The following is a 22,292-nucleotide window of genomic DNA, read 5'->3' as shown; positions in this document are numbered from 1 at the left end:
AAAGCGCCATCTCAAACTATATTACGATGTACATATCTCTGTAATTATTTAATTTTAATAATCTGATAATAACATATATTGTTAAATAAATAAAAATCGGCAATACATATAAAGTACAAGATATAACAAGTTGTAGAAAAATACGTAACACAAAACCTATTATTACATGATTTATGTTTATATACAAATAAAAATTATATATTTCATAAAAATTATAATATATAAAAATTTTAATTGGTACTTATTGTAATAATTTGCATTTTATTGTTATAACATTCAGTGAAATCTATTTCTATTTATTCCCTACTGTACTTCTAGTAGCTTCCGTCCATAGTTCATGATCGTAATAGGCGCAAAAGTCATTTTTGGTTATTCATATAGAAAAGATGGTGGTGACGGCAGCTTCTGTACGTCAACAGCTCACGAATTTACTGTATTCCGGGGGCTCTCATAAAGATCAAGCGGAGAAGTAAGCTTGTTAAGTAGGATCAAAAGTATGTTTTTGGAATATTCCGTACAAATGGTGATACTTACAGGTATCGAGCGATTTTGGACTCAATACTGTTATCGTCCAGCGAAGAGGCGATGGATGCTTTGAAGATATTCATTGAAGCAAGTACGTTAGATTTTTCTTATAATGTACAGAAATATATCTTTCAATTATCTGATACTATTAATTACTTATAAATATATAACATATATGTATCAAATCGTTACATGTTCATGTCTCTGTATATGCAATAATTTATTAGATTAAACATCATATCCTCATGATTATTTACATAACTACGTTTTTATATAAATGTTCTTAAATATCAACACAATTTTTTTTCCAATTTGTAGATAATCCTAGTCTGCATTTTGTAATATCATATTGTTTCCAATGGTTTCTTAGTAACATAATGATGAATGCTTTTTGTCTTGCAGTTGTACATGAATATGTAAGTTTGGTCATCTCAAGACAAGTTTTAACGGATGTCAGTAATCGATTATTACTTTTACCTGATGAAGTGTCAATGGCTATTTCGCATTATACATTAGACAAGGTAAATTTTGTTATAATATATATTAATTGAAATATAATAAGGAGTTCCTTGCTAATGTTTTAGATGCAACCAAGAGTAATCTCATTTGAAGAACAAGTTGCTAGTATAAGACAACACTTAGCAAAAATTTATGAACGTAATCAAAATTGGAGAGAAGCAGCTAATGTTTTAGTTGGGATACCACTAGAAACAGGACAAAAGTAAATACAAAAATCATTGTTATGTCCTATCAATTCAAGATTGTTAGATATAATTATTATGTTTACACAGGCACTATACAGTTGACTACAAACTTGAAACTTATCTTAAAATTGCACGATTGTACTTAGAAGACGATGATCCAGTGCAGGCCGAAGCATTCATCAATAGGGCATCCCTTTTACAAGTATATAGTATTCGAATTTACCTAAGTAGTATATATACCTTTAAAAACAAATTTATTTTGTGGTTTTTTTTTAGGCTGAGTCGAAAAATGAACAGTTACAAATATACTATAAAGTTTGTTATGCTAGAGTATTAGATTATAGAAGAAAGTTTATAGAAGCAGCACAAAGATACAATGAATTATCGTACAGATCTATTATACATGAAGATGAACGTATGACTGCACTTAGGAATGCATTAATTTGTACAGTATTAGCTTCTGCAGGTAAGTATTTGTTTCATATTCTTTAATTGTTTTAAAAACAATGTATAAGCTTTTGCATTAATATTAGGTCAACAAAGAAGTCGTATGTTAGCTACATTATTTAAAGACGAGCGTTGTCAACAACTTCCCGCTTACTCAATTCTTGAAAAAATGTATTTGGATCGCATTATTCGGCGTTCCGAGTTGCAAGAATTTGAAGCCTTACTACAGCCTCATCAGAAAGCAAGTACAATTGATGGATTAGGATCCACTATTCTTGACCGTGCCGTTATAGAACATAACTTATTATCTGCTAGTAAATTGTACAATAACATAACTTTCGAAGAATTGGGTGCTTTATTAGAAATCCCACCAACGAAAGCAGAAAAAATTGCTAGCCAAATGATTACAGAAGGTAGAATGAATGGGTACATCGATCAAATTGATTCCATTGTACATTTTGAAAGTAAGTTCAGAGCAATCAATTATAATTAATTAATAATTTAGTCTTATGGGTTTAATACAAATATTTTCTATCAATAACTTATTTTCTTGTGTAGCACGCGAAACTTTACCAACGTGGGATAAACAAATACAATCACTTTGCTATCAAGTAAACCAAATAATAGAAAAAATTGCTCAAACTGAACCAGAATGGATAGCAAAAGCAATGGAAGATCAGATGGTGCATTAATATAAATTTTTTTAATATTAAATAAACACACAGAAACCGGAACAGGAACATTAGATAAACATTTGATACATACACAACTAAAAATTTGGAGGCAATAAAGATTGTTATAATTCTACAGTGATGCTTATGCATTGCGAGTAATGTAAAATATAACATGCTCGTTAATTTTTATGTTAATACGCATGAAAACAATTTTTATATGATCAATAAATAAAATTTGATTGTTTCATAATACAAATAAAAATACCAAAATTTATGAAATACTTAACAATTGGTTTTTGCCATTATAGCTACTTTATTATTTACGAAAACTTAACATTGAAATAAGTATAAAATACGGACAAATTTTTGATTAAGCACACTTAAAAAAATCATTTGTTTAATCTTCATATATGATTGTTATGAACTTCACGCAAGCATATTCCAGTAAAAGGAATATTGTAATTATCTCATGTAAATAAAGCATTCACACCGCACATAAAATAAAATTTTCTTTATTTTATGAACTAATCAAAGCTTGATCCAGATTTGGCTGAATATTTAACAACTGTTGATGTATGGGAGAATAAAATTGTATGAGTACAAACCTCTTATGCATTATAAGTGCTACATAAGACAAGACTGTGGAATTATTTATAACTAAAAGTATTTATTACTATGTACTATTTTAAAAATGTGAAATCTTTATATAAGATGCCAAACTAAATTATTGGAATCTTCATAACCGAACACGTATTTTTCAATTTGCTTCAATCCTAAAATAATCACGCTGGCAGTATTGTTTTATATTGATTATATAGACAGGAATGAATGTTATTTCATTCTGTAAATGAAAAGTAACTGTACTTGATATTTGACATCATTTAATCTTAAATCCCTGTACGTAGCTATTTATTTAATATAATATTAAGTGCAGGTATTTTTACAATAAATTCGGTCATTAATATTATTTGTGTAGCTACAAAAATGTATGTGCAGCATCATACTGTGTTATTTTAAAATCAATCACTGAATTTATAGTTACTTTGTAACTTGGTAACATTTATTATTGCATTGAAAAATATATTTCCAGAAATGTTTAAACACATTTTCTTCTTAATTTAATTTTATACGTATTTGCAATCAACATTACTCCATGAGTATATTTTCTATAATTAAGTTCAGAGTAATTAACATTTGATTTTAATAGACTGCATGTTCATCAGGAACTGGTAAAAGGCTGCACCATATCGAATATGAGAGAATTATAGAGGAAAAAATAGAACACTTCTATTTCGGTTAAGAATTTGTAAACCGTATTGTTCATGATAAGATATTGTTACCATACCATGTTTATATGTATTATACGTGGCATCTATTTTGGGATAAACCTATCTATATGTTATAGGCAATACTTTGAAGCATGTACTGTGATACTGTCTTTATGACACAAAGGCCATGAAAAGACCTTTTGAGTGAATCTAATCCTTTTGTGTCTGATTCATATTTAAGCTTGTAGGTCTAATGCAAGACCAATCTTGTGACCACCAGAGCCAAAGTTCTTTCCATCAATATTTGTAGAAAGTGTCAGAGTTACACCTAAATATGTTAAAGAATATGTAAGTCAAACATTGAAGTACTTTTTATAAATAAAATGTATGCAATAAATAATCAACATAATCAGTAAAGTACAATGATTTAATGGATATATGATAACTGCTGAGAAACATAAAATCAAATATAATATTGTTACTCTACCAAAAGTCTCTTCCTTAGAGTAACATTTTGCACAAATTAAACATCACTTACCATCACGTAACTTTTGTTGATATCCTAGACCAATTTGAAGATTAGAATTAACTTTAGCTCTGATAGATGCATCTGGGTCAAGATTATATTTTGTAGCAATTCCAAATTGTGTCACATTGTTGCTTGAATTCCATTCCAGATTAATTGCGCCTTCTAGATCTGCTTTCACTTTGTGATAAATCAGGCCACTAAAGTCACAGCCATTGTTCCTAAAAAAACAGAATAATAAAAAATGAAGAAAATTTTACCATCAAATTACTTTTTTTAATGAATATTTATAACGATTATACATACACTGCTGCGTGAAGAGTAAAGTCAGATGCGGTATATCCAAGTGCAAAGTTATTCTTTGTAAGCTTGTTTCTTTGTGTATCAAAACAAGCTTGATATCCAGCCAACCAACCTACAATTTCATCGTAGTATTTTATAACCTAGCAAATTTAATCTATTCTGTTTTACTATAACACAATCTTACATCATTCTTTCTGGAATAACAGGATACTGGGAATGTAAAGGGGAAGGACTTGAATGGAATTACAAGAAATCACATAAGGACAACAATATAATAACTATTAAATATCTGAACAATATTTAACTTTTCAAGTTCAATACTAAAAAAAGAAATGATACAATATTACATAATAATAAAAATAATATAAATATATGCCATAAACTAAAAGTATATACATGCTATCTTTTTCTTACCTTGGTATCCTACAACAGTTGATGCATTTACCAAAGGACCAGCAGAAAGACTAAGATCAAAATCAGCATTGGCTGATACATTTTCATGTTTGTAAGATGTCTTCAGTTTTCCAGTCTTGGTCCTACAACACAAAACAATCACATATTTTTCAAAACTATTTATTTTAGGTACATGCAAAGCAAGAATAAGTAAGCTATAAGGTACAGATAAAATTAAATGATATAATATTTTACCCTGTTTGTGGAGAGAAAGTACAGCCATAGCCAAGGGTAAGACCTTTGAGCAATTTGTCGGCAAAAGTAACATCAGTAGCAAGTGTATTATCAGTGTTCCACTTTTCACTAAATTTCAATCCATAGTCATCAATATTATATTTGGTTTCTAAAGTACCAAATACTTTTCCACTATCTTGATTAGATACCCCACCACTAGAGAATTCTACACCAGATTTAGTTTTTGTTTTCACATCCAACTTAATTAGACCAAAATGATATCCACTGGAAAATAAGTCACGAGCACTTTTGCCTAAATCACTATATGCTGGTGGGGCCATGATCTATGCAAAAACATTAAAGAGGTACACTACATTATTTGTCAATTAACAATAACATAAATTTATATAATGTATGCATATAAAATACACATATTTATTTTATATTATATTTTATATTTAAAGAAAAGTGTAAGTAAGACATTTTCATTCATAAATGAAAAAAATATTGAATTTTAAAAATATATTTTTCTAAATTATACATTTAAATATGCTTAACATTAAAGCGCTAAAATGACAATAATCTCTAATCTGAATGATAAGTAATCGAAAAGTTCAAGTTATTATCTCACAATCAATAAAAGATGTGTCAGTCATAATTAACTTACAGGTATATTTTTCAATTACAAAATAAATAAAAAATGAGATTCAGTTAATGAAAAATTGCTAGCTACATATAGCGTAAGAGTTGCAATTTTCCTTGAAAATTATTTAATGCATTTCGTAATATTTAATACATATGCGAGAAAAATGAATATCAAATTAACTATGTATATACTTCTGACAGAAATTTTATTGTAAATAACGAATTACAGGACTAATAATGCCAATATTAAGAAAAACGAACAAGGAAAATATACTAAGTAACAATATGTAATTAATTTAACAATAATATAGAGGAAAAATGGAGTGATATTGACCTGTCTTGGTATTACATAAGGTATAAACCAGCGATTTCTAATTCTCAAAATTGAATTGAATTTTACATCATCACACTCGAAAATATCCTTGTTTAATGAAAAAAACGTTGTTGGTTAAATCACAAAGGAAAGACAAAGCGTTTAAATTCATATGGATTTACAAAATTGATAGAAATGGTTTTTAACACTGCCAAACGACAGTCCAGCGACATGACTAGCAACTCATGCCGGCTTTACAAATATTTAATTTTTCTTGAAAATTCTCACGCAATCTGTGTGTATGAATAAGGAATCTAATTTAGATCTAGGATGTATAAATAATGGTATTCGTTGGTACTTACTTATGTTCTATGTTATAAGACGCAAGTGCAGAAAACTGCAAGACTTCGTCTCGTTGTCCCTTAATTGCGTACGTGAGACGATATGCGAATCGGGAGAGGAAGACGGAACCTTCGCGCAACTGTGCTTGCGCATGCGCAGAATAACCTCCAAATAAGCTAGACACTATTTTTATGTAAAAATTTTAATAAAATACATGGAATAAAATTAATTTATATAAATAGGAGAATGTTCCTCTTTTATTAAACAAAATACATTTAGCAATTTAATCTTTATATTGATTTATTTTCTAGATATTATGTAACCTTGAAGATCACCCTCATAGGCGTGGATTCTGCACACATCCTGATCACCCGGTACTGTTTATTGAGCGTTGAGTAAAAGATAAAGATATGTAAAGGAAAAAGTTTTGTCGAATAGTATACTAAACACATATTTAATTCATACTACTATCAAGTATCTCCTTATTACTGAAAACCATATACGTCTTTCTAATTGACTATGTTACTCTTAAATGCACTGTATAAATGGTGTTTATATATTATGTAAATAAACGACATATATCAAACTCTTTATTTATAATTTCCTTTTCTTTCTATTAAATGAACTTTTCCTTTGTTGAAAATCTGGAATTTTCAGTAGGAAGCAACCTCAATCATGTCAATTGCACACGTAAAGAAATTGTTGATCAATCTCGTAAGAAAATTAGATTATAACTAGTTGTCAATATACAAAAGAAAAATCCTGGATACAAAAAAGGAACGAGGGCGCGAAGTTGACAGAACTTCTTTCAATGTATAAAGGTAATTGTATACTAAAATAGTTGGTCAAAACTATCTATTATTCCTAAATTTTTATAAAAATTTTGTCTATCCCATCCAAAAAGTTACTCATCTGTAATCTTCTGTCACATGAAAAAGGTACTGAAGATACAGTGAAGAAAATAGCGAAATGTACATAATTATTTATATGGTTATTAGATGATTAGTCATAAAAATGACCAGTCTCATTTTTTGACCATTTCGTGAAACTGTCGAAGTAATTAAAACTGCACATTTTCCGTTCCCAAAATAGAATAGTTGCTCGACGCAGAGTGTTGACTACCATTTCTACGTGAACTGAGACTCTTCCCGAAAGACGATGGTGAACGATCTAGATTATATCTTGGCAGTCTCTTCGTGGATAGTATATTTTTATTAAGACGTATATATATATGAACGTCTGTGCAAAATTAATTTTCAGTCTGTTTGTATCCTTCTTCTTAAGCAGATCGTGCGATTCGGTTCGAACCCGAAGAAAGCGTACAATACAAACGAACTTGAGGAAATTATTTCAGTATCAATATTGATCGATCGTTGATCAACCATGTCACAAAAAAGCTTGGTATGTATCATAAATTAATAAAATCTGTTCCGTTCATGCTGAATGTTCTTATTGTAAATTAATTTTATTGTTTTATTTGCCTGCATAAACCCGCTAACAATATACTATAGATTATAAAATATTGCGACTTGACTATAATTCTATCGTTAATGGAAAACTCATGCTGAACATATTGCGTTTAGCATATTTAAACTGCATTTGCATTTAATATATCCAAATTTTGCGTCATACTTCTATAATAGACGAATTTTTCACTGGTCGTTTGTTGCACACTATTAAAAAATAACAAGGAAATAGTCTATAATACAGAACTATGTACTGGTCTTACGAAATCGATGTACCAAATTGATTTGTTTGCGTATGTATGCTTCTATACAGCACGTACAGTGATGTTGCTTTCCGCGTTACATTTATTGCACAAAAATGATTCTGCTGCGTATTTATGTTAAAAATGAAAATAACGATCTACAATTTTCAATTACGAGTCAATTTCTCAATAATACAAAGCTACAGCTTTAAAAATAATAATGTTGTTCGTTAGGGGGAATCGACGCCAACGGGGAAAAGCACGGCGACATACAAAATTCTTCAGAATGATAAAGTGGGAAGGTAAGAAAGTATTTTTCTTCTTCTTAATCGATTATATTACGATTGAAATGAACACTGTTTGGTAAATCTTCAAAATACTTTTTCTCAGGTACATGGTCGCTAGCAAAGAGTTGGAAGCAGGTGAAGAAATTGTCACAGAAATGCCTTTTGTAGTTGGACCAAAGGCATTCACATATCCTTTGTGTCTTTCCTGTTACGCAACATGGCCTCCATCATTAAGTGCTAAACCTCTTTGTTCAAAATGCGGTTGGCCTGTATGTTCAGAAGAATGCGAAAACCAACCGCAACACAAGGACTATGAATGTCAGGTAGAAATCACGAGAATATAAAAATAGCAAAACTGTCTTCTACTTTCTGCGATTAACGCTTATTTTCAAATAATTTTCGTATGTTGCGATCAAAGGTGAAGCTAATAATACATTGTCAATTTGCATACTTTGTAGGATATAAGAGAGAAAAGAAGATGTTAAAAGTGGAAAATGAAAGTGTGAAGATGTTAAAAGATTTAGAAATATGATTCGCTTTTATGCTACGTATCGAACGACAAACTATAATATTCGCGTATCTTATTTGTAGGTATTCGTACAAGTCAACGAGAAGTTTAACGTGCAGGCTGCTCTAGAAGAAGCAAACGAAAATGGAGTGCCGCAATTGGAATGTATAACTCCGTTAAGATTGCTTCTAGAATCGGAGAGAAATCCTGAAAGGTGGAACAATGAGATAAAGGACATGGAGGCTCACAATAAAATAAGAAGTCAAAAGAAACATTGGCAATCAAATCAGATTAACATAGTGGACTATATAAGAAAACAACTTAAATTAGACAGGTAATTACTCGTCAATCTCCTGAGAGAAATAAGTAATTTTATCATCGACCTATGTTTCGTTTTGTTTCATCGCAGATTCTCGGAAGAACAAATTCATACAGCATGTGGAATTCTAGAAGTCAATACTTTCGAGATTCGAACAGCGAAAGGATGTAGCGCGAGAGCACTGTATCCAACAGTGGCTCTAATGAATCATTCGTGCATCTCCAATACATGCCACAGCATTTCACCAACTGATTATAGGTAAAATGATAATCGCTTAAATTCAGTAATAAATCGCCAAGTTACTTGACAAATAGTATCTAAAGAACTTTTACTCTGTTCACAGAATACGATTGCGTACGACCCTCAAAATTCCTGCCGGTGGAGAACTTTACGGAAGTTACACACATTCGTTACTTCCTACGCTATTGAGAAGAGAACATCTTCTCGAAGGAAAATATTTCGCCTGTGCCTGTCCAAGATGTTCAGATCCTACTGAACTTGGAACGCATGTGTCTTCGTTGAAATGCAACAAGTGTGATAACGGAATTGTGTTATCTTTAGATTCTCTGGGTAAAAATATCTCGTATGACTGCCTCGTTAACGATATCGACTGATCCGCATACAATTAAGAATACGATTAATCGTAATGGCAATTTCCAATTAAATTTATGTTACAGATCCAGAAAGTTCATGGAAATGTACGCATTGTGAATTTACGACATCGGGATCAGCCGTTCGAAAAGTGTTGCATATCATACAAGCAGAAGTGGATGCAGTGGAGACCATTAGCGGTGCTGATGGAGCTGATGCCATTCAGGAAAGGGAAACAGTGGTGAAAAAATATCGTTCAGTTTTACATCCTCGACATGGTTTCCTTACGATGCTCAGGTAAATATAATCTTATTAATATGGTAATTCATATACGTGATAAGTGCTTATCAGATTATGAGGTGTAGATAACAAGCGATCGAAAGTTGCCCGAGATAGAGACAGATAAAATATTTATATTATAATATCGATTATCATTGAGAGGCGATTGTAAGAATACACGTGGAGATTGAAATGTATGATGTCATGTATGATGATGTATGGTGACACGTGGTAAATTTATGTCTGTTTGTAATGTTTCGTCCGTATATGTATGGGAAGAATTATACGTCTATTGTATATAAATTATGCTGCAATCTCAATTGTAAAATCTACAAAGCTGTCTCTCAATAGATACAAATTTTGATACCTATTTTGTCGGTAATGTTAAAACCGTGGTAAGAGGATTTAAAAGATTGAAATAATCCAGGAACTTCGCTTTGCAGACATTCGTTGACACAAATGTATGGCCGCGTGGACGAGTACCTCCTAGATGATTTGCCTGACGTCGTATTAGAACATAAAATCGATATTTGCAGACTGTTACTTCAGGTCTTGGACGTCATAGAACCTGGTTATTCTCGTATAAGAGGTAAAGGATTTATAATTATCTACCATTCGTTATTGTACTTTCAACAATAACACAATTTCCTGAGATATCTACGCCAAATGACAATTAAACAATAATGAACTTCTGTTAATGGATAATGCTTTATTAACGATTGTTATTAATATTTTGCTTTTACCGATAAAGGAATGACCCTTTACGAGCTCCACGCGCCTTTACTTTTTATCGCTAAAACGCAATGGAACGCCGGAGTGATCGATGAAGCTATCCTAAAATCAAAAATGATAGAGGCTGCCAACATTTTGAAAGAAGCGGCATTAATTTTATGCTTAGAACCACCGGACACACCGGAAGGTCAAATAGGTATCGTTGCTAAAGAATCTCTGGCTCAACTCGAAGAATCGATCAAAAGTTTATAAATACTTATTTATTGTAAATATATGAAGCTTTGTACGAACGTATTTCTTTGTTAATAAAGTTACGCAAGACCGTACGTACGTACGTAATAAATACATATATCATGTTTCAATACGAATATAATGTATCCAACATAATGTTTCTTACTAAAAAGTTATCGCATATCAGATTTCATCTAATGAACGACGACGAATACAAATGGAAAAAATAAAACTGTCTCTAATTCTCCAAATCCCTTTCATAATAGTTTAATCTTTTTTAATCTTCGTCAAGCTTACATCGATCTTCTATTTACATCTAAATTTCTTAGAAGATTTCATCAATACCGAGAAAACGATTTATTTAAAATGTGGACGATCGTGGACGATCGCGATCCCTAAAGCCATTACCTACGCATTGTTTTGTTACGAATACTCGACAAGCACGCGCTACGCTACTTCTAATAATAATATAGCGTATCGAGAGTACTAAAGAGAGACGGCTCCCGCTACAACTTCCTGTATTTCGGTGTCAGTTACGAACCGTAGGAAATGCACGATACCGTCAAACTCTCACGCGCCTAAGTATCGTTAGTCTCGCATAAGACACGTAAGTACATACGTTCTTTCAAGCAATTGACGAAAATAGCTGCACTAATATACCACGATGGAAGGAAAATCGAAAAACGCTGCGACTCCTACGTTAAAATATAGAGTTGCTTACTCAGAGAAGCTGGGCAGGTATAAACACACACAGCACATATATCTTAAGTAAATATAACGCGATAGGCATCTAAAAGCATTGAAATAGTATCTATTGGCAGTATTGTGTTAATAAATTCTTGGATTATATTTAATCTCAGTCAAAAAGCAAATATGATATTGTATATCAATGATATATACATTTTTGATCTTCGCAACTAATTTGATTACGAATTGAATTGAAATCATACATGTATACATCACGGTTAGATGTATTGTGTATTTTGAGATATATTTATATATCGTCTTTTATAAGATATTTACAGGCGGCAAAGAATTTAGCAGCAGGCGAAGTGATACTTCGTGAAGAACCGATCGCTGTTGGACCTATAACTTCCAGCAAAGATCCGGCATGCTTTGCGTGTTTGCGTTTGTTGCCAAAAATCAAGAAGGAACTACAGTATGTTTGCTCAAAATGCAACATTGCGCCTCTGTGCAGTACTGCCTGCGAGGTAGATGCAAAAATAATTCACTCAAACAAATATTTTACTCAAACTTCCTCTCTAAATTTCCTCTTTAATCGCTACTAATTTAACAAAGCGTCGTGCCTTACTTACTCTCTTGGAGAAAGGTACATTATTTTGTTAAGCACCGTCGGTTATCATTGATCATTAGTCATTTTTCAGGAACGATCGAAACATCATACACCGGATGAGTGCGAAATTTTCAAACGCAATAAAGATTTATTAATAAACAATACGGAAAATATCATCGGTGTATTATTACCGTTAAGATTATGGCTCTTGAGACAAAGAGATCCAGAATTATGGAAACAAGTCGAATCTATGGAAGCTCATACAGATAAGAGAAGAAACACGTCCGTCTGGAAAGATAGAGAACTAAATGTCGTAAATGTAAGTAAAAGGAAGCAACTAATTAAGAAAGACGATTGATTTTCTATAATAAGTCTTCCTGTTTCAAATAGGTGATAAAATCGCTTCATTTAGTTCCTGATGACGACCCATCTGTCTCAGAGTTCCTTCAACTGCTGTGCGGAATTTTAGACGTTAATTGTTTCGAGCTCAGATCTCCGGGAGGTCTGGATGGACTTCTTTTACGAGGTTTATATGTGGAGGCCTCCCTGATGGCTCACGACTGCAGGGGTAACACTCATCTAACTGCTGATGACAATTTTCAGCTTACTGTATACGCCAGTTTGCCGATCAAAGAAGGCGACGAAATTTACTTCAATTACACCTCGTCGCTTTTGGTTTGTTTATTCGCTTATTATAAAAACTTTAATCTCACAAAACCCAAATCACTCTACGTGAGAAATTTTTTAAAATCATTAAAATACTATTATACCACGTTATATTATGTAGAAAGCTTCTAACGATTAAAATTACAAATTGTAAAGTTATGCGGATCTATCAATTCTTTATCGATCGCTTTGAGAATTGATCATTTACATGTTTCATTGCTAGGGAACCTTAGGTAGAAGAGAACATTTGCGAGGTGGGAAGTATTTCGAATGTGAGTGCCCATTATGCAGCGATCCATACGAAATGGGATCGTACATGAGCAGTATTCTGTGTCCACGATGTAGAGAGGGTTACATAGGAATGCAAAACCCTCTGACAAAGTTTCCATACGAAAAAGGAACGAGATGGCAATGCAACAAGTGCAAAAGCTCCATCGGAGGTCGTCTTGTCAGAGCCACTTTAAATATAACCAGAACATTGATCGACGATGTGGACGATTACGATATTAAAGTTCGTATATGATAGAATTATGATGATTGTACATTATTGAGCATCAATCTAATTTAATATATATATATCTTGATGTTTAATAATCAAGGGATTGGAAACTTTAATGGCGAAATTGTCGAAGTCTTTCCATCGAAATCATTTTCTAATGCTATCATTGAAACAAAAGTTACTAGCTGCCTATAGAAAGGAAGTGGCAACACCAAATCCACAAAAAAAAATTATGCAAAAAATGTCTGACGTATGTAAGGAAATGTACGATATGCTTGAAATTATCGAACCAGGAATATCTCGATTGAAAGGTATTTTTAATCGAGTAATTTATTTATTCGACTTAATGATATTAACCGAATTTTAATTCTGCAGCAACTTTAAATACGTTTAAATATCAATTTAGTATGCATATATATGTACGTATATGAATAAATATGTACGTCGTCTATTAATATACATATATTTTTTAGGAATAATGTTATACGAAATGCACTTACCATTAGTGTTGTTAGCAAATCGTGCATATTCCGCACGAGAAATTTCTTCAAACGAATTAGCTTCGCGCCTTGAAGAGGCCGGGCATCTCTTGAAGAAGTCTCTAACGATGCTCCTTTTGGAACCAGTGGACACGCCAGAAGGGAAATTGGCCAAACGAGCTTTGCAAGAATTAAAGGCATTAAATCAGAATATAGTCGATGTTAAAACTATCAATGAAACTGAGGAAAGTGGCAACCGTGACAGAAAAAAATTACAGAAAAATAAATCTAATAAAAACAAATAGAGAAACAAAAATATTTAAAATACCCAAGAGAAACATGTCTTTTACGTTAAGGATAATGATTGCTATATGAATTAACTTTTATCATTCTTTTTATAAACATGTACATACAGGAAATAAAGATATATTGGTAATTTAAGTAAACAAAATTTCTAATAATTTTGTATTATTTTAAGCGCCATACGTGACTCTAGTAATCAAAAATGTCACTACATTGTTTTAATAATGTTGCAGAATAAATTATATTATTCTTGTTTAAAACTGTATTAATATTTTTTAAATTATTTTTAATAACATTAAGAAGAATTTGAAACTATTAATCGTCATTTCCTTATAAGAAATTATCCTCGTCCGTTGAGATTGTTCTCGTTTAATGGTTATCGGTTTCTGTTTATATTCAACGATATTAGAATATGTGATATGTGTAATATATATACATGGAAATAATATCCAAATGTAATTTTAAAAAGTTAATTCATTGTTTAATGTAATATATAACATGAGTTAAGCAAACGATTTAATTTATAACAAAATCTGATATATCAACTGAAACAACACAATTGACTAAAACATAAAATATTCAATATTTATATGTTGAAAATCTAAATTCACAAGTGTACTTACTTTCTAATATATTTTCTATCGCAAGTAGGTAATATTCTAACGGTTTACAAAGTTTTTATATATATATAAGTCAAATATAACCTCAACGATAGAAGTGTAAATAAAACAAATTATTGCTATTTTATTGAATACAGTTTGTAATAAATATTATTCTTGTATACAATACAAAATTAATAAATTATAGCTTGTTACAATAAATAAATAATTATATACAGCGGATTATTAATTTCCTTAATTCATATAGCATGATATATTTCTATTTTAGCAACTAAAATAGCATGTTTGACCAGAGCATTATTGGAATATGTTTTTGTACTTGCTTAGCAATAGTTTTCAACTTTTCTTTACATCGTATAGAAGAAGGTCATGTTGGTGTTTATTTTAGAGTAAGTAATTTATAAATATATTTCAATCTAATATTATAAACATTATAAGCATTTCTGTTAAATGGTACAGGGTGGAGCGTTATTGCCTCAAGTCAGCAACCCTGGGTTTCATATGATGATACCCTTATTAACAACATATCGCTCTGTCCAAGTTACGCTACAGACAGATGAAGTAAAGAATGTTCCATGCGGAACAAGTGGAGGTGTAATGATTTATTTTGATCGTATAGAAGTTGTAAATATATTAGATGCAAATAGTGGTAAGAATTTTATTACGTTGAACTAGAAGTTATAAATTATTGCAATATTGTATATTAATTCTTTTAATTATAGTTTATAACATGGTGAGAAACTTTACAGCAGATTATGATCAAACATTAATATTCAATAAGATTCACCATGAATTAAATCAATTTTGTTCTGTACACACATTGCACGAGGTGTATATAGACTTGTTCGATCAAATAGATGAAAATTTGAAAACTGCTTTACAAAAAGACTTAAATGACTTAGCACCTGGTTTAAGTATTCATGCAGTTAGAGTTACTAAACCAAAAATTCCAGAAACTATCAGAAAAAATTATGAGTTAATGTAAGTACCATAGATTTAAGTTCATAATAGATTCTAAAACACTTGAATAATATTTTAATAACTACTACAGGGAAGCAGAGAAAACAAAACTTTTAATTTCAACACAGCATCAGAAAGTCGTCGAAAAGGATGCAGAGACCGATAGAAAAAAAGCTGTTATTGAAGCAGAAAAAGAGGCACAAGTAGCAAAAATACAGTATATTCAAAAAATTATGGAGAAAGAGTCACAACAACGAATAGCGGCTATTGAAGATGAAATGCATTTGGCAAGACAGAAAAGTCGTTCAGATGCTGAACATTATCAAACAAAAATGCAGGCTGAAGCAAATAAGCTTCTTCTTACCCGAGAATTTTTAGAACTAAAGAAATATGAAGCAATAGCACATAATACAAAAATATATTATGGTCAAGATATACCAAAAATGTTTATGTTGGATCTTACTCAAGTATCAAATTAACTCTCTAGTACAAACTCATATGTGGATGTTAAAAAAAATACTTATAGAAATGAGTGTTTTTCTTTCTTCTAATACATTTTGAACAATGTAATAATTGTTTTATGTTTAATACATATGATGAGCTGTATTTTAATAATTATAAAAGTGATAGTAATGATAGTACTCTGAAGCAATAAAATATAATTAGCATGTAAATTTATACAATTCATAAATTTATATACTATAATAAATTATACATTATCACTGTTTTCTTTTGTACTAACTTTTATTAGGATAAACAAAGTTTTCTAATAAAAGTATTGTTACAAATTGCATTGATGTTGAGTTACTATATATATTTAGTTTGTATCTAAAGTGTCCCGTAGTTGCTCTAAAATAAACAATACATTTTTATCTCAAACATTATAAATACGGAATGTAAAGTCAAAATAAACGAAATTTTTAAAATTGGGCCATATTTTTAAATAAAACCAAATCATTAGTTTTAATTATAATCTATGATTTACTTAAATATTAATATATCTCTAGAATTAATAAATTATTAACTTAAAGTTTTACAGTTTAATTTACATTTACAATTTTTAACAACAAATATCTAACTATTTCGAATTCGAACTGTGTTCCAAGAGCTTCTTTTAGTATGATAGTTTAAATGCGATGTGCGCGCATTCTACGTTTATCATATGACAACCTGTCAAAAGAAGCATTTGATAGTCCTAATATTTCAGATTTATTAGACTTAAATAATTTTACAATATACCGCATAGCTTATTATAGTGAATATTAAAGATGACAGCAGTAAGTTTTCCGATTATATTTTATTATTTTATAAGATATAATGCAGTCTATGTTTTAAGGTTAGATATAGATAGTATCATATATATATAGTATTAATATAGTAGTATAGGAGTATAGTATATAGTATTAATTTAAAAACATTTATAAAATATTTATGGAAAGAACATATTTTATGGATAGAAATATTATAATTTACGAAAGTACATATAGTATCATAATATTGTTATTAATTATCTTTATTTATATCTTTGTTTCTGTTATCTCAGGAATTAAGAAAGTTTCTTTATGGACTTTTAAGTAGTGTGGAAGGGCTTCATAGTATACTGATAACAGATAGGGATGGAGTACCTGTCATTTCTGTAACTGATGATACGACACCTGAATTAGCTATGAGAGCAAGTTTCTTATCTACATTTGGCATGGCAACAGATCAAGGGAGCAAATTGGGTTTAGGAAAAAATAAAACAATTATATGCATGTACAGTAGTTATCAGGTAATAAAAAAAGTACATATTATTATTATTATTATTATTATTATAGAATATTATTATTTTTCATTAAATATAAGACTAACAAATATATGTAAAAGCTAATGTAAATCTAATTATTAATTTATTTTGTAGGTAGTTCAGATGAACAAATTACCTTTAGTAATAAGTTTTATTGCAAGTCATAATTGTAATACAGGCCATATATTATCTTTGGAAACTAAAATTGATCCAATCCTAAGTAATTTAAAAAATGCAGTAGTGGAAGCCTGATGGTTACCTGTTGTGCATTACGGGTGATAAATACCAAAAGTTTGCACTTAAATTTGGTAAAAACTTGTAATGAACAGATGTTCTATGATATTTTAAATAATGATGGAGATATTTTTCCCTGATTTATAAGAAACTGGACGATTACATTCTTTCATAATTGTGTTTTCTTTGATTAGTTTCATATCACATTTTAAATATCTATATAAAAAAAAGGAAGTATCTCCTACACCTTTTATAAGACAATGCAGAAAATAGAGAAGAAGAAGTAAATACTACAAATTTTTATAATAAGTAGGAAACTATCACAAGACATCAGAGGCATTTCAATATTTCCAAAATATATTTGATGAGCCATTCGGAAATTTTACATATATAGGTAATATAAATTTATGTAAAAAGACGTGATATTAAAATACATGTTAAATATGTATATGTATATGTGTCAGTTAATATTCTTAAATACGCTAGGAATATATCATTGTATCATCATATTACTTCAAACAAATATATAGTCTTAAATTATGTAATAAAAGTTTATACTTCATACATGCAATAGAACATATTAGTTACAATTCATATATCAGTGGCTTACCCTCTAATCCATTGAGAATGTTTTGTGCTGCAGTAAGAGACATATCATTTCGTGTCTTCGTAGTAGCACTGCCCAAATGAGGTATGACCACTGCAGTACATTTTATATTTGTTAATGTATATATATACAACTTTGCTATATATTTCTACAATTAACTAATATGTACACATATTACATGAAAATATAGAATGGAATTTCTGTTAATAAAGATATTAAAAAAAGGATAAATATATTAATTCATTTAAACCTTGCATTTATATGATTAACGATATTTACCAGCATTGGGAAGTTTAAGAAGTTCGTGATCGGGAGGCAATGGTTCAGGGTCCGTAACATCAAGACCCGCCGCAAAAATTGTGTTATTACGCAATGCTCTAATCAAGGCATCTGTCTTTACGATTTGCCCACGGGCAATGTTTATGAATACCGCGTTTCTTTTCATTTTACTAAAAGTATCATCGTTAAACAATCCTCTAGTTTCATTATTTAGGGGGACAGCGACAATTACGAAATCACTTTGTGCAAGAAGGTCGTCAAGAGACACAAAATGCGCTCCAAGTTCATCCCCTATTTAAGATTGAAATACAGATAAACAATCCTACCAAAAATGCTTATTTCATTTTTATCTATGCATTTATAAATACCTGCATTTTTACGAGAATGTCCGGTATAAACGAAACGATTTACATCGAATCCTTTCAGTCGTTTAACAATAGCTTGTCCAATATTACCCAAACCAACAATGCCAACTGTTGATCCTCTTAAATCTTGACCAAGTAACCATTGCAAAGATCTTGCCACTTGTCCTCTAAATTTTTAAGAATTTTATACATCTGTATTAAAAGACACTTAACATTTTCTATGATTAAGATTAGTAAATATATCCTTCAAAATTTTTTAATAAAATCCGAATAAAATTTGTATAACATTTCTTGAATAGATATATAATTTTAACTTTATTAATTATAATTTTCAGAAGCGATTAAATAAAAAGTTCGTTTCTAATTACTGTTCAAGTTTTAGACGTCCTTCATGAGTTCGTCTTGCTGCATTTAATGTCAGAAGTACTGCAATTTCTGCAACTGCAGCTGATAAAACCATAGGAGTATGACCAACTTTGATACCTCTTCTTTTAATTTCGGGAACATCCAAATGGTCATAGCCAGCTGACATTGTTGAGACGACTTTTAGAGACGATCCTATTTTTTGATATTTCTTTAAATTTCATTAATAAAAGACGTATAGATTTACATTTTGTTGTTTATAATTTGAAATAGATATGTATAGTAATACGTTAGAAAATACAATACTCAATATAACGTCGTTACTTAAGCCGATTATTTCAACAAAAAAGAAAGTTAATAGACTTGTAATAAATTCTGAAATGGGGACTCAATTATTCGTAATTATGAATAATGCTTATTTCATCAATTAAATTTTAAAAGTCTGAGTTGATTAGCGCTGTTATTGTTAGCTTACTTTAAAATTCCGCGAGAACATAAGCCATCATATAATCTAAAAGATTAATATGACTAAGTATTTACCTGCATTATTAAGAAAATCGCTATTTATACTGATATGCCCAGTAACAAAGATAGCATCATGACCAGGAAGAACTTGCAATACTTCTTCTCGATTAGGCATAGCCGTCTGAATAATTGTGACATCGCATCTAAACAAAAAAGTATTAAATTCCAAGTAACATGTAAGTATGTACCATTAAAAATTCACAAATAATTGTGAATTGTTCCAATAATGTCCATTGTTCAAATAATTCCAACATTACAATGGTCTTCTTAATTTTTTCTTTTTTAAATCATTATAAATAACACTGGTAAGTATTCTTTCTTAAAAAGTACACTTACTTTGTCCGCAAGAGATCTATGCCGGCTGTTGGAACATCGTTACTCGTGACCAATACACGTGGCTTCATTGTTCTTTTGTGGCGTTCTATCTGTAATAAAAATCACTTTGTAAACTAATGGTAAGCAGTAATATTCCGCGCCTTATATAACGCCATGATCTGATTTTATGCGCAAGCGCATAAAATTCGATCGAAAGATAAAAATTTAACATGAGTGGGACATGATATCTCTATTTTTTTTTTTTTTTTTTATTTACCATAAAATTGATAATATTGAATTGATAATATTGTAATTATTACTAACATAAAAGTGTACTTCTCACATGGAAATATACAAAGGAAGGAAAACATATTATATACATATTAGAATTAAATAGAGGTTTGAATAGAATTATTTAACATTATGAAATAACAATTTAACATATATCTAACACACATAGCAGAGATAGAAATTTCAATTTCAAAATTATTTTGAGTATATACGTATGTATATATTTACATATATATATAGTATTCATTCAATACGTACGATTATATTTTCACAGTATTAATACGAGTAAGAATAACGTAAATCCAAATATGGCGCGTCTATTTACTGGAAACTTACTTCCTCTATCATATGCTTCCCTATTCATTAGAGACGCCACTTTCTGCGAATGATAGACAAGTTAGCGCGTGTCTATCAATGATGAAAGCCATTTTGTTTTCTAGTACGATTACACGTCAATAAAATGGTAATAAAATGTAAAATATAATAATCAATGCGTTAAAATAGCATCACAACTGCTTTGAAAATGTACAATTTAAGCAAACGTCTTGAGTATAAGATATAGTATGTGCATACATTATTGTTCTTATATTTTCTATGTACATATATAGATCTTACATTAACAATACTAATTTTTAGTTACTAGAAATAATTTCCTGTCATAGAATACGAGAAATTTAGATAATAATTCCAATAAAACATATTAAGTAAAGTATTGAATAATATATTGGACCTGATATACACTAGTTAAATATGTTAATGAGTACTTACTTACAAATACATATGTATATATGTACATATTTAGTCATTTTGCTGTACTTGATAATTAACAGTGATTTTCACTTATCTATCAATCATTCATGATTTTTTAAAAAAACTGACTGAGTAATTTCACAGATAATATTAAAATAGTTTACCTGCTTTGTAAGGTACACAAATTATATATTTGTACCTGTTATTAATAAAGTAAGTCTCAACTCCTTTAGTGATTCCAAAGCGTGAGGTATCAGGGAAATATGAAGAAGCATATCATGGATATATCTATGTATGTATCCGTGGGAACGTATCGAGTATTATTCATATGTGTGTGTGTGTTACTCCTACTGTGTAACAGTTCTATCTATAACCAGGTATAACTATGCTATAGAACATATATCTAGTAATGTACAATAACTTACTAAAGAAAATTTTATGTTTTTCATGTGTTTTTAAATATCAACTTCATGTTTACATAATAATATAGTAAACAGAAACATGAATAATTTTCATGAATAATAAACATGAATAATAAACATGAATAAGACATCACCACGATATCCTGTTATCCATTCACATATCCTGTAGTCCATTCGTAAACCACTTATTTCCTCAATATTAGCTATATACATTGATCGAATGAGAAACTTTTGAAAAGCTCATAAATAATTTAATAATTTTCTTAAATCAATTATTATGAATAAATAACTGTTGCTATAGTATTTTATTGTTTAATAAAAGGAAAGATGGTATATATGTATGTATATATATAGTGTATGATTTCATATCCCAAAAGTTATTTTCCAATACCTCGTTAATATGGATAAGGGGCCGTCCTGAATTAGAATGTTCTAAAATAGCGTTTCTTTGTGATTTTTTTTAGAAGGGAAAAAAAGAAATGAAGTTATTGAATTTTGAGGTATG

The 22,292-nt window shown here is 30.1% G+C and overlaps 7 protein-coding genes across 7 annotated transcripts; 5 read left to right on the top strand and 2 right to left on the bottom strand.

Annotated features, from left to right (window-relative positions):
- Window positions 1-314: 314 nt before the first annotated feature.
- LOC132909610 (COP9 signalosome complex subunit 4) lies at window positions 315-4,838 on the top strand. The gene is made up of 9 exons (XM_060964564.1): window positions 315-469; window positions 537-616; window positions 928-1,046; window positions 1,110-1,246; window positions 1,317-1,431; window positions 1,506-1,695; window positions 1,763-2,140; window positions 2,235-2,359; window positions 4,654-4,838. The coding sequence occupies exons 1-9, from the start codon at window positions 387-389 to the stop codon at window positions 4,720-4,722; spliced, it is 1,296 nt and encodes a 431-aa protein (XP_060820547.1). The 5' UTR covers window positions 315-386; the 3' UTR covers window positions 4,723-4,838.
- On the bottom strand, window positions 2,847-6,552 carry LOC132909803 (voltage-dependent anion-selective channel-like). The gene is made up of 6 exons (XM_060964945.1): window positions 6,395-6,552; window positions 5,096-5,418; window positions 4,862-4,983; window positions 4,451-4,559; window positions 4,157-4,365; window positions 2,847-3,946 (listed from the first exon to the last, which is right to left on the bottom strand). The coding sequence occupies exons 2-6, from the start codon at window positions 5,413-5,415 to the stop codon at window positions 3,855-3,857; spliced, it is 852 nt and encodes a 283-aa protein (XP_060820928.1). The 5' UTR covers window positions 5,416-5,418; window positions 6,395-6,552; the 3' UTR covers window positions 2,847-3,854.
- A 995-nt stretch (window positions 6,553-7,547) lies between these two features.
- Window positions 7,548-11,145, top strand: LOC132909444 (SET domain-containing protein SmydA-8-like). The gene is made up of 9 exons (XM_060964331.1): window positions 7,548-7,775; window positions 8,317-8,384; window positions 8,473-8,692; window positions 8,961-9,211; window positions 9,287-9,454; window positions 9,540-9,766; window positions 9,874-10,084; window positions 10,510-10,655; window positions 10,818-11,145. Exons 1-9 carry the CDS (start codon window positions 7,758-7,760, stop codon window positions 11,048-11,050), a joined length of 1,542 nt encoding a protein of 513 aa, XP_060820314.1. The 5' UTR covers window positions 7,548-7,757; the 3' UTR covers window positions 11,051-11,145.
- A 132-nt stretch (window positions 11,146-11,277) lies between these two features.
- Window positions 11,278-14,497, top strand: LOC132909377 (SET domain-containing protein SmydA-8-like). Its single transcript, XM_060964210.1, has 7 exons — window positions 11,278-11,767; window positions 12,045-12,240; window positions 12,415-12,642; window positions 12,714-12,998; window positions 13,213-13,500; window positions 13,589-13,799; window positions 13,962-14,497. The coding sequence occupies exons 1-7, from the start codon at window positions 11,694-11,696 to the stop codon at window positions 14,270-14,272; spliced, it is 1,593 nt and encodes a 530-aa protein (XP_060820193.1). The 5' UTR covers window positions 11,278-11,693; the 3' UTR covers window positions 14,273-14,497.
- Window positions 14,498-14,754: 257 nt separating this feature from the next.
- Window positions 14,755-16,577, top strand: LOC132909752 (erlin-1-like). The gene is made up of 5 exons (XM_060964816.1): window positions 14,755-14,917; window positions 15,159-15,279; window positions 15,350-15,539; window positions 15,613-15,871; window positions 15,942-16,577. The coding sequence occupies exons 2-5, from the start codon at window positions 15,172-15,174 to the stop codon at window positions 16,327-16,329; spliced, it is 945 nt and encodes a 314-aa protein (XP_060820799.1). The 5' UTR covers window positions 14,755-14,917; window positions 15,159-15,171; the 3' UTR covers window positions 16,330-16,577.
- Window positions 16,578-16,972: 395 nt separating this feature from the next.
- Window positions 16,973-18,708, top strand: LOC132909871 (ragulator complex protein LAMTOR3-A). Its single transcript, XM_060965079.1, has 3 exons — window positions 16,973-17,127; window positions 17,394-17,621; window positions 17,751-18,708. The coding sequence occupies exons 1-3, from the start codon at window positions 17,119-17,121 to the stop codon at window positions 17,886-17,888; spliced, it is 375 nt and encodes a 124-aa protein (XP_060821062.1). The 5' UTR covers window positions 16,973-17,118; the 3' UTR covers window positions 17,889-18,708.
- LOC132909690 (glyoxylate reductase/hydroxypyruvate reductase-like) lies at window positions 18,210-20,978 on the bottom strand. The gene is made up of 7 exons (XM_060964684.1): window positions 20,952-20,978; window positions 20,346-20,434; window positions 20,025-20,152; window positions 19,490-19,679; window positions 19,125-19,288; window positions 18,757-19,047; window positions 18,210-18,570 (listed from the first exon to the last, which is right to left on the bottom strand). The coding sequence occupies exons 1-7, from the start codon at window positions 20,961-20,963 to the stop codon at window positions 18,455-18,457; spliced, it is 990 nt and encodes a 329-aa protein (XP_060820667.1). The 5' UTR covers window positions 20,964-20,978; the 3' UTR covers window positions 18,210-18,454.
- Between the last annotated feature and the right edge of the window lie 1,314 nt (window positions 20,979-22,292).

Source organism: Bombus pascuorum, chromosome 1 (genome assembly GCF_905332965.1).
Source record: "Bombus pascuorum chromosome 1, iyBomPasc1.1, whole genome shotgun sequence".
NCBI lineage: Eukaryota > Metazoa > Arthropoda > Insecta > Hymenoptera > Apidae > Bombus > Bombus pascuorum.
The sequence above is the reverse complement of the archived record's forward strand: the minus strand, read 5'-3'. Positions and strand labels throughout refer to the sequence as shown.

Bases quoted from the DNA above. Each gene is read 5' to 3' on its own strand.
- LOC132909610 (XM_060964564.1), top strand. From the start codon at position 387: ATGGTGGTGACGGCAGCTTCTGTACGTCAACAGCTCACGAATTTACTG. The intron at 1,432-1,505 runs GTATATAGTATT...GTTTTTTTTTAG, and splicing joins ATAGGGCATCCCTTTTACAA to GCTGAGTCGAAAAATGAACA. The intron at 2,360-4,653 runs GTGCATTAATAT...CTGGAATAACAG, and splicing joins AAGCAATGGAAGATCAGATG to GATACTGGGAATGTAAAGGG.
- LOC132909803 (XM_060964945.1), bottom strand. From the start codon at position 5,415: ATGGCCCCACCAGCATATAGTGATTTAGGCAAAAGTGCTCGTGACTTA. The intron at 4,984-5,095 runs GTAAAATATTAT...TTTGTGTTGTAG, and splicing joins ACTTTCTCTCCACAAACAGG to GACCAAGACTGGAAAACTGA. The intron at 3,947-4,156 runs GTAAGTGATGTT...TAACATATTTAG, and splicing joins TCAACAAAAGTTACGTGATG to GTGTAACTCTGACACTTTCT.
- LOC132909444 (XM_060964331.1), top strand. The intron at 9,455-9,539 runs GTAAAATGATAA...CTCTGTTCACAG, and splicing joins ATTTCACCAACTGATTATAG to AATACGATTGCGTACGACCC. The intron at 9,767-9,873 runs GTAAAAATATCT...TTTATGTTACAG, and splicing joins GTTATCTTTAGATTCTCTGG to ATCCAGAAAGTTCATGGAAA.
- LOC132909377 (XM_060964210.1), top strand. From the start codon at position 11,694: ATGGAAGGAAAATCGAAAAACGCTGCGACTCCTACGTTAAAATATAGA. The intron at 11,768-12,044 runs GTATAAACACAC...GTCTTTTATAAG, and splicing joins TACTCAGAGAAGCTGGGCAG to ATATTTACAGGCGGCAAAGA. The intron at 13,501-13,588 runs GTTCGTATATGA...TTAATAATCAAG, and splicing joins TGGACGATTACGATATTAAA to GGATTGGAAACTTTAATGGC.
- LOC132909752 (XM_060964816.1), top strand. From the start codon at position 15,172: ATGTTTGACCAGAGCATTATTGGAATATGTTTTTGTACTTGCTTAGCA. The intron at 15,280-15,349 runs GTAAGTAATTTA...TAAATGGTACAG, and splicing joins ATGTTGGTGTTTATTTTAGA to GGTGGAGCGTTATTGCCTCA. The intron at 15,872-15,941 runs GTAAGTACCATA...TAACTACTACAG, and splicing joins AGAAAAAATTATGAGTTAAT to GGAAGCAGAGAAAACAAAAC.
- LOC132909871 (XM_060965079.1), top strand. The intron at 17,622-17,750 runs GTAATAAAAAAA...TTTATTTTGTAG, and splicing joins GCATGTACAGTAGTTATCAG to GTAGTTCAGATGAACAAATT.
- LOC132909690 (XM_060964684.1), bottom strand. The intron at 20,153-20,345 runs GTAAGTGTACTT...TTTTTTGTTTAG, and splicing joins ATAGATCTCTTGCGGACAAA to ATGCGATGTCACAATTATTC. The intron at 19,680-20,024 runs GTAAATACTTAG...ATCAAAAAATAG, and splicing joins CGATTTTCTTAATAATGCAG to GATCGTCTCTAAAAGTCGTC.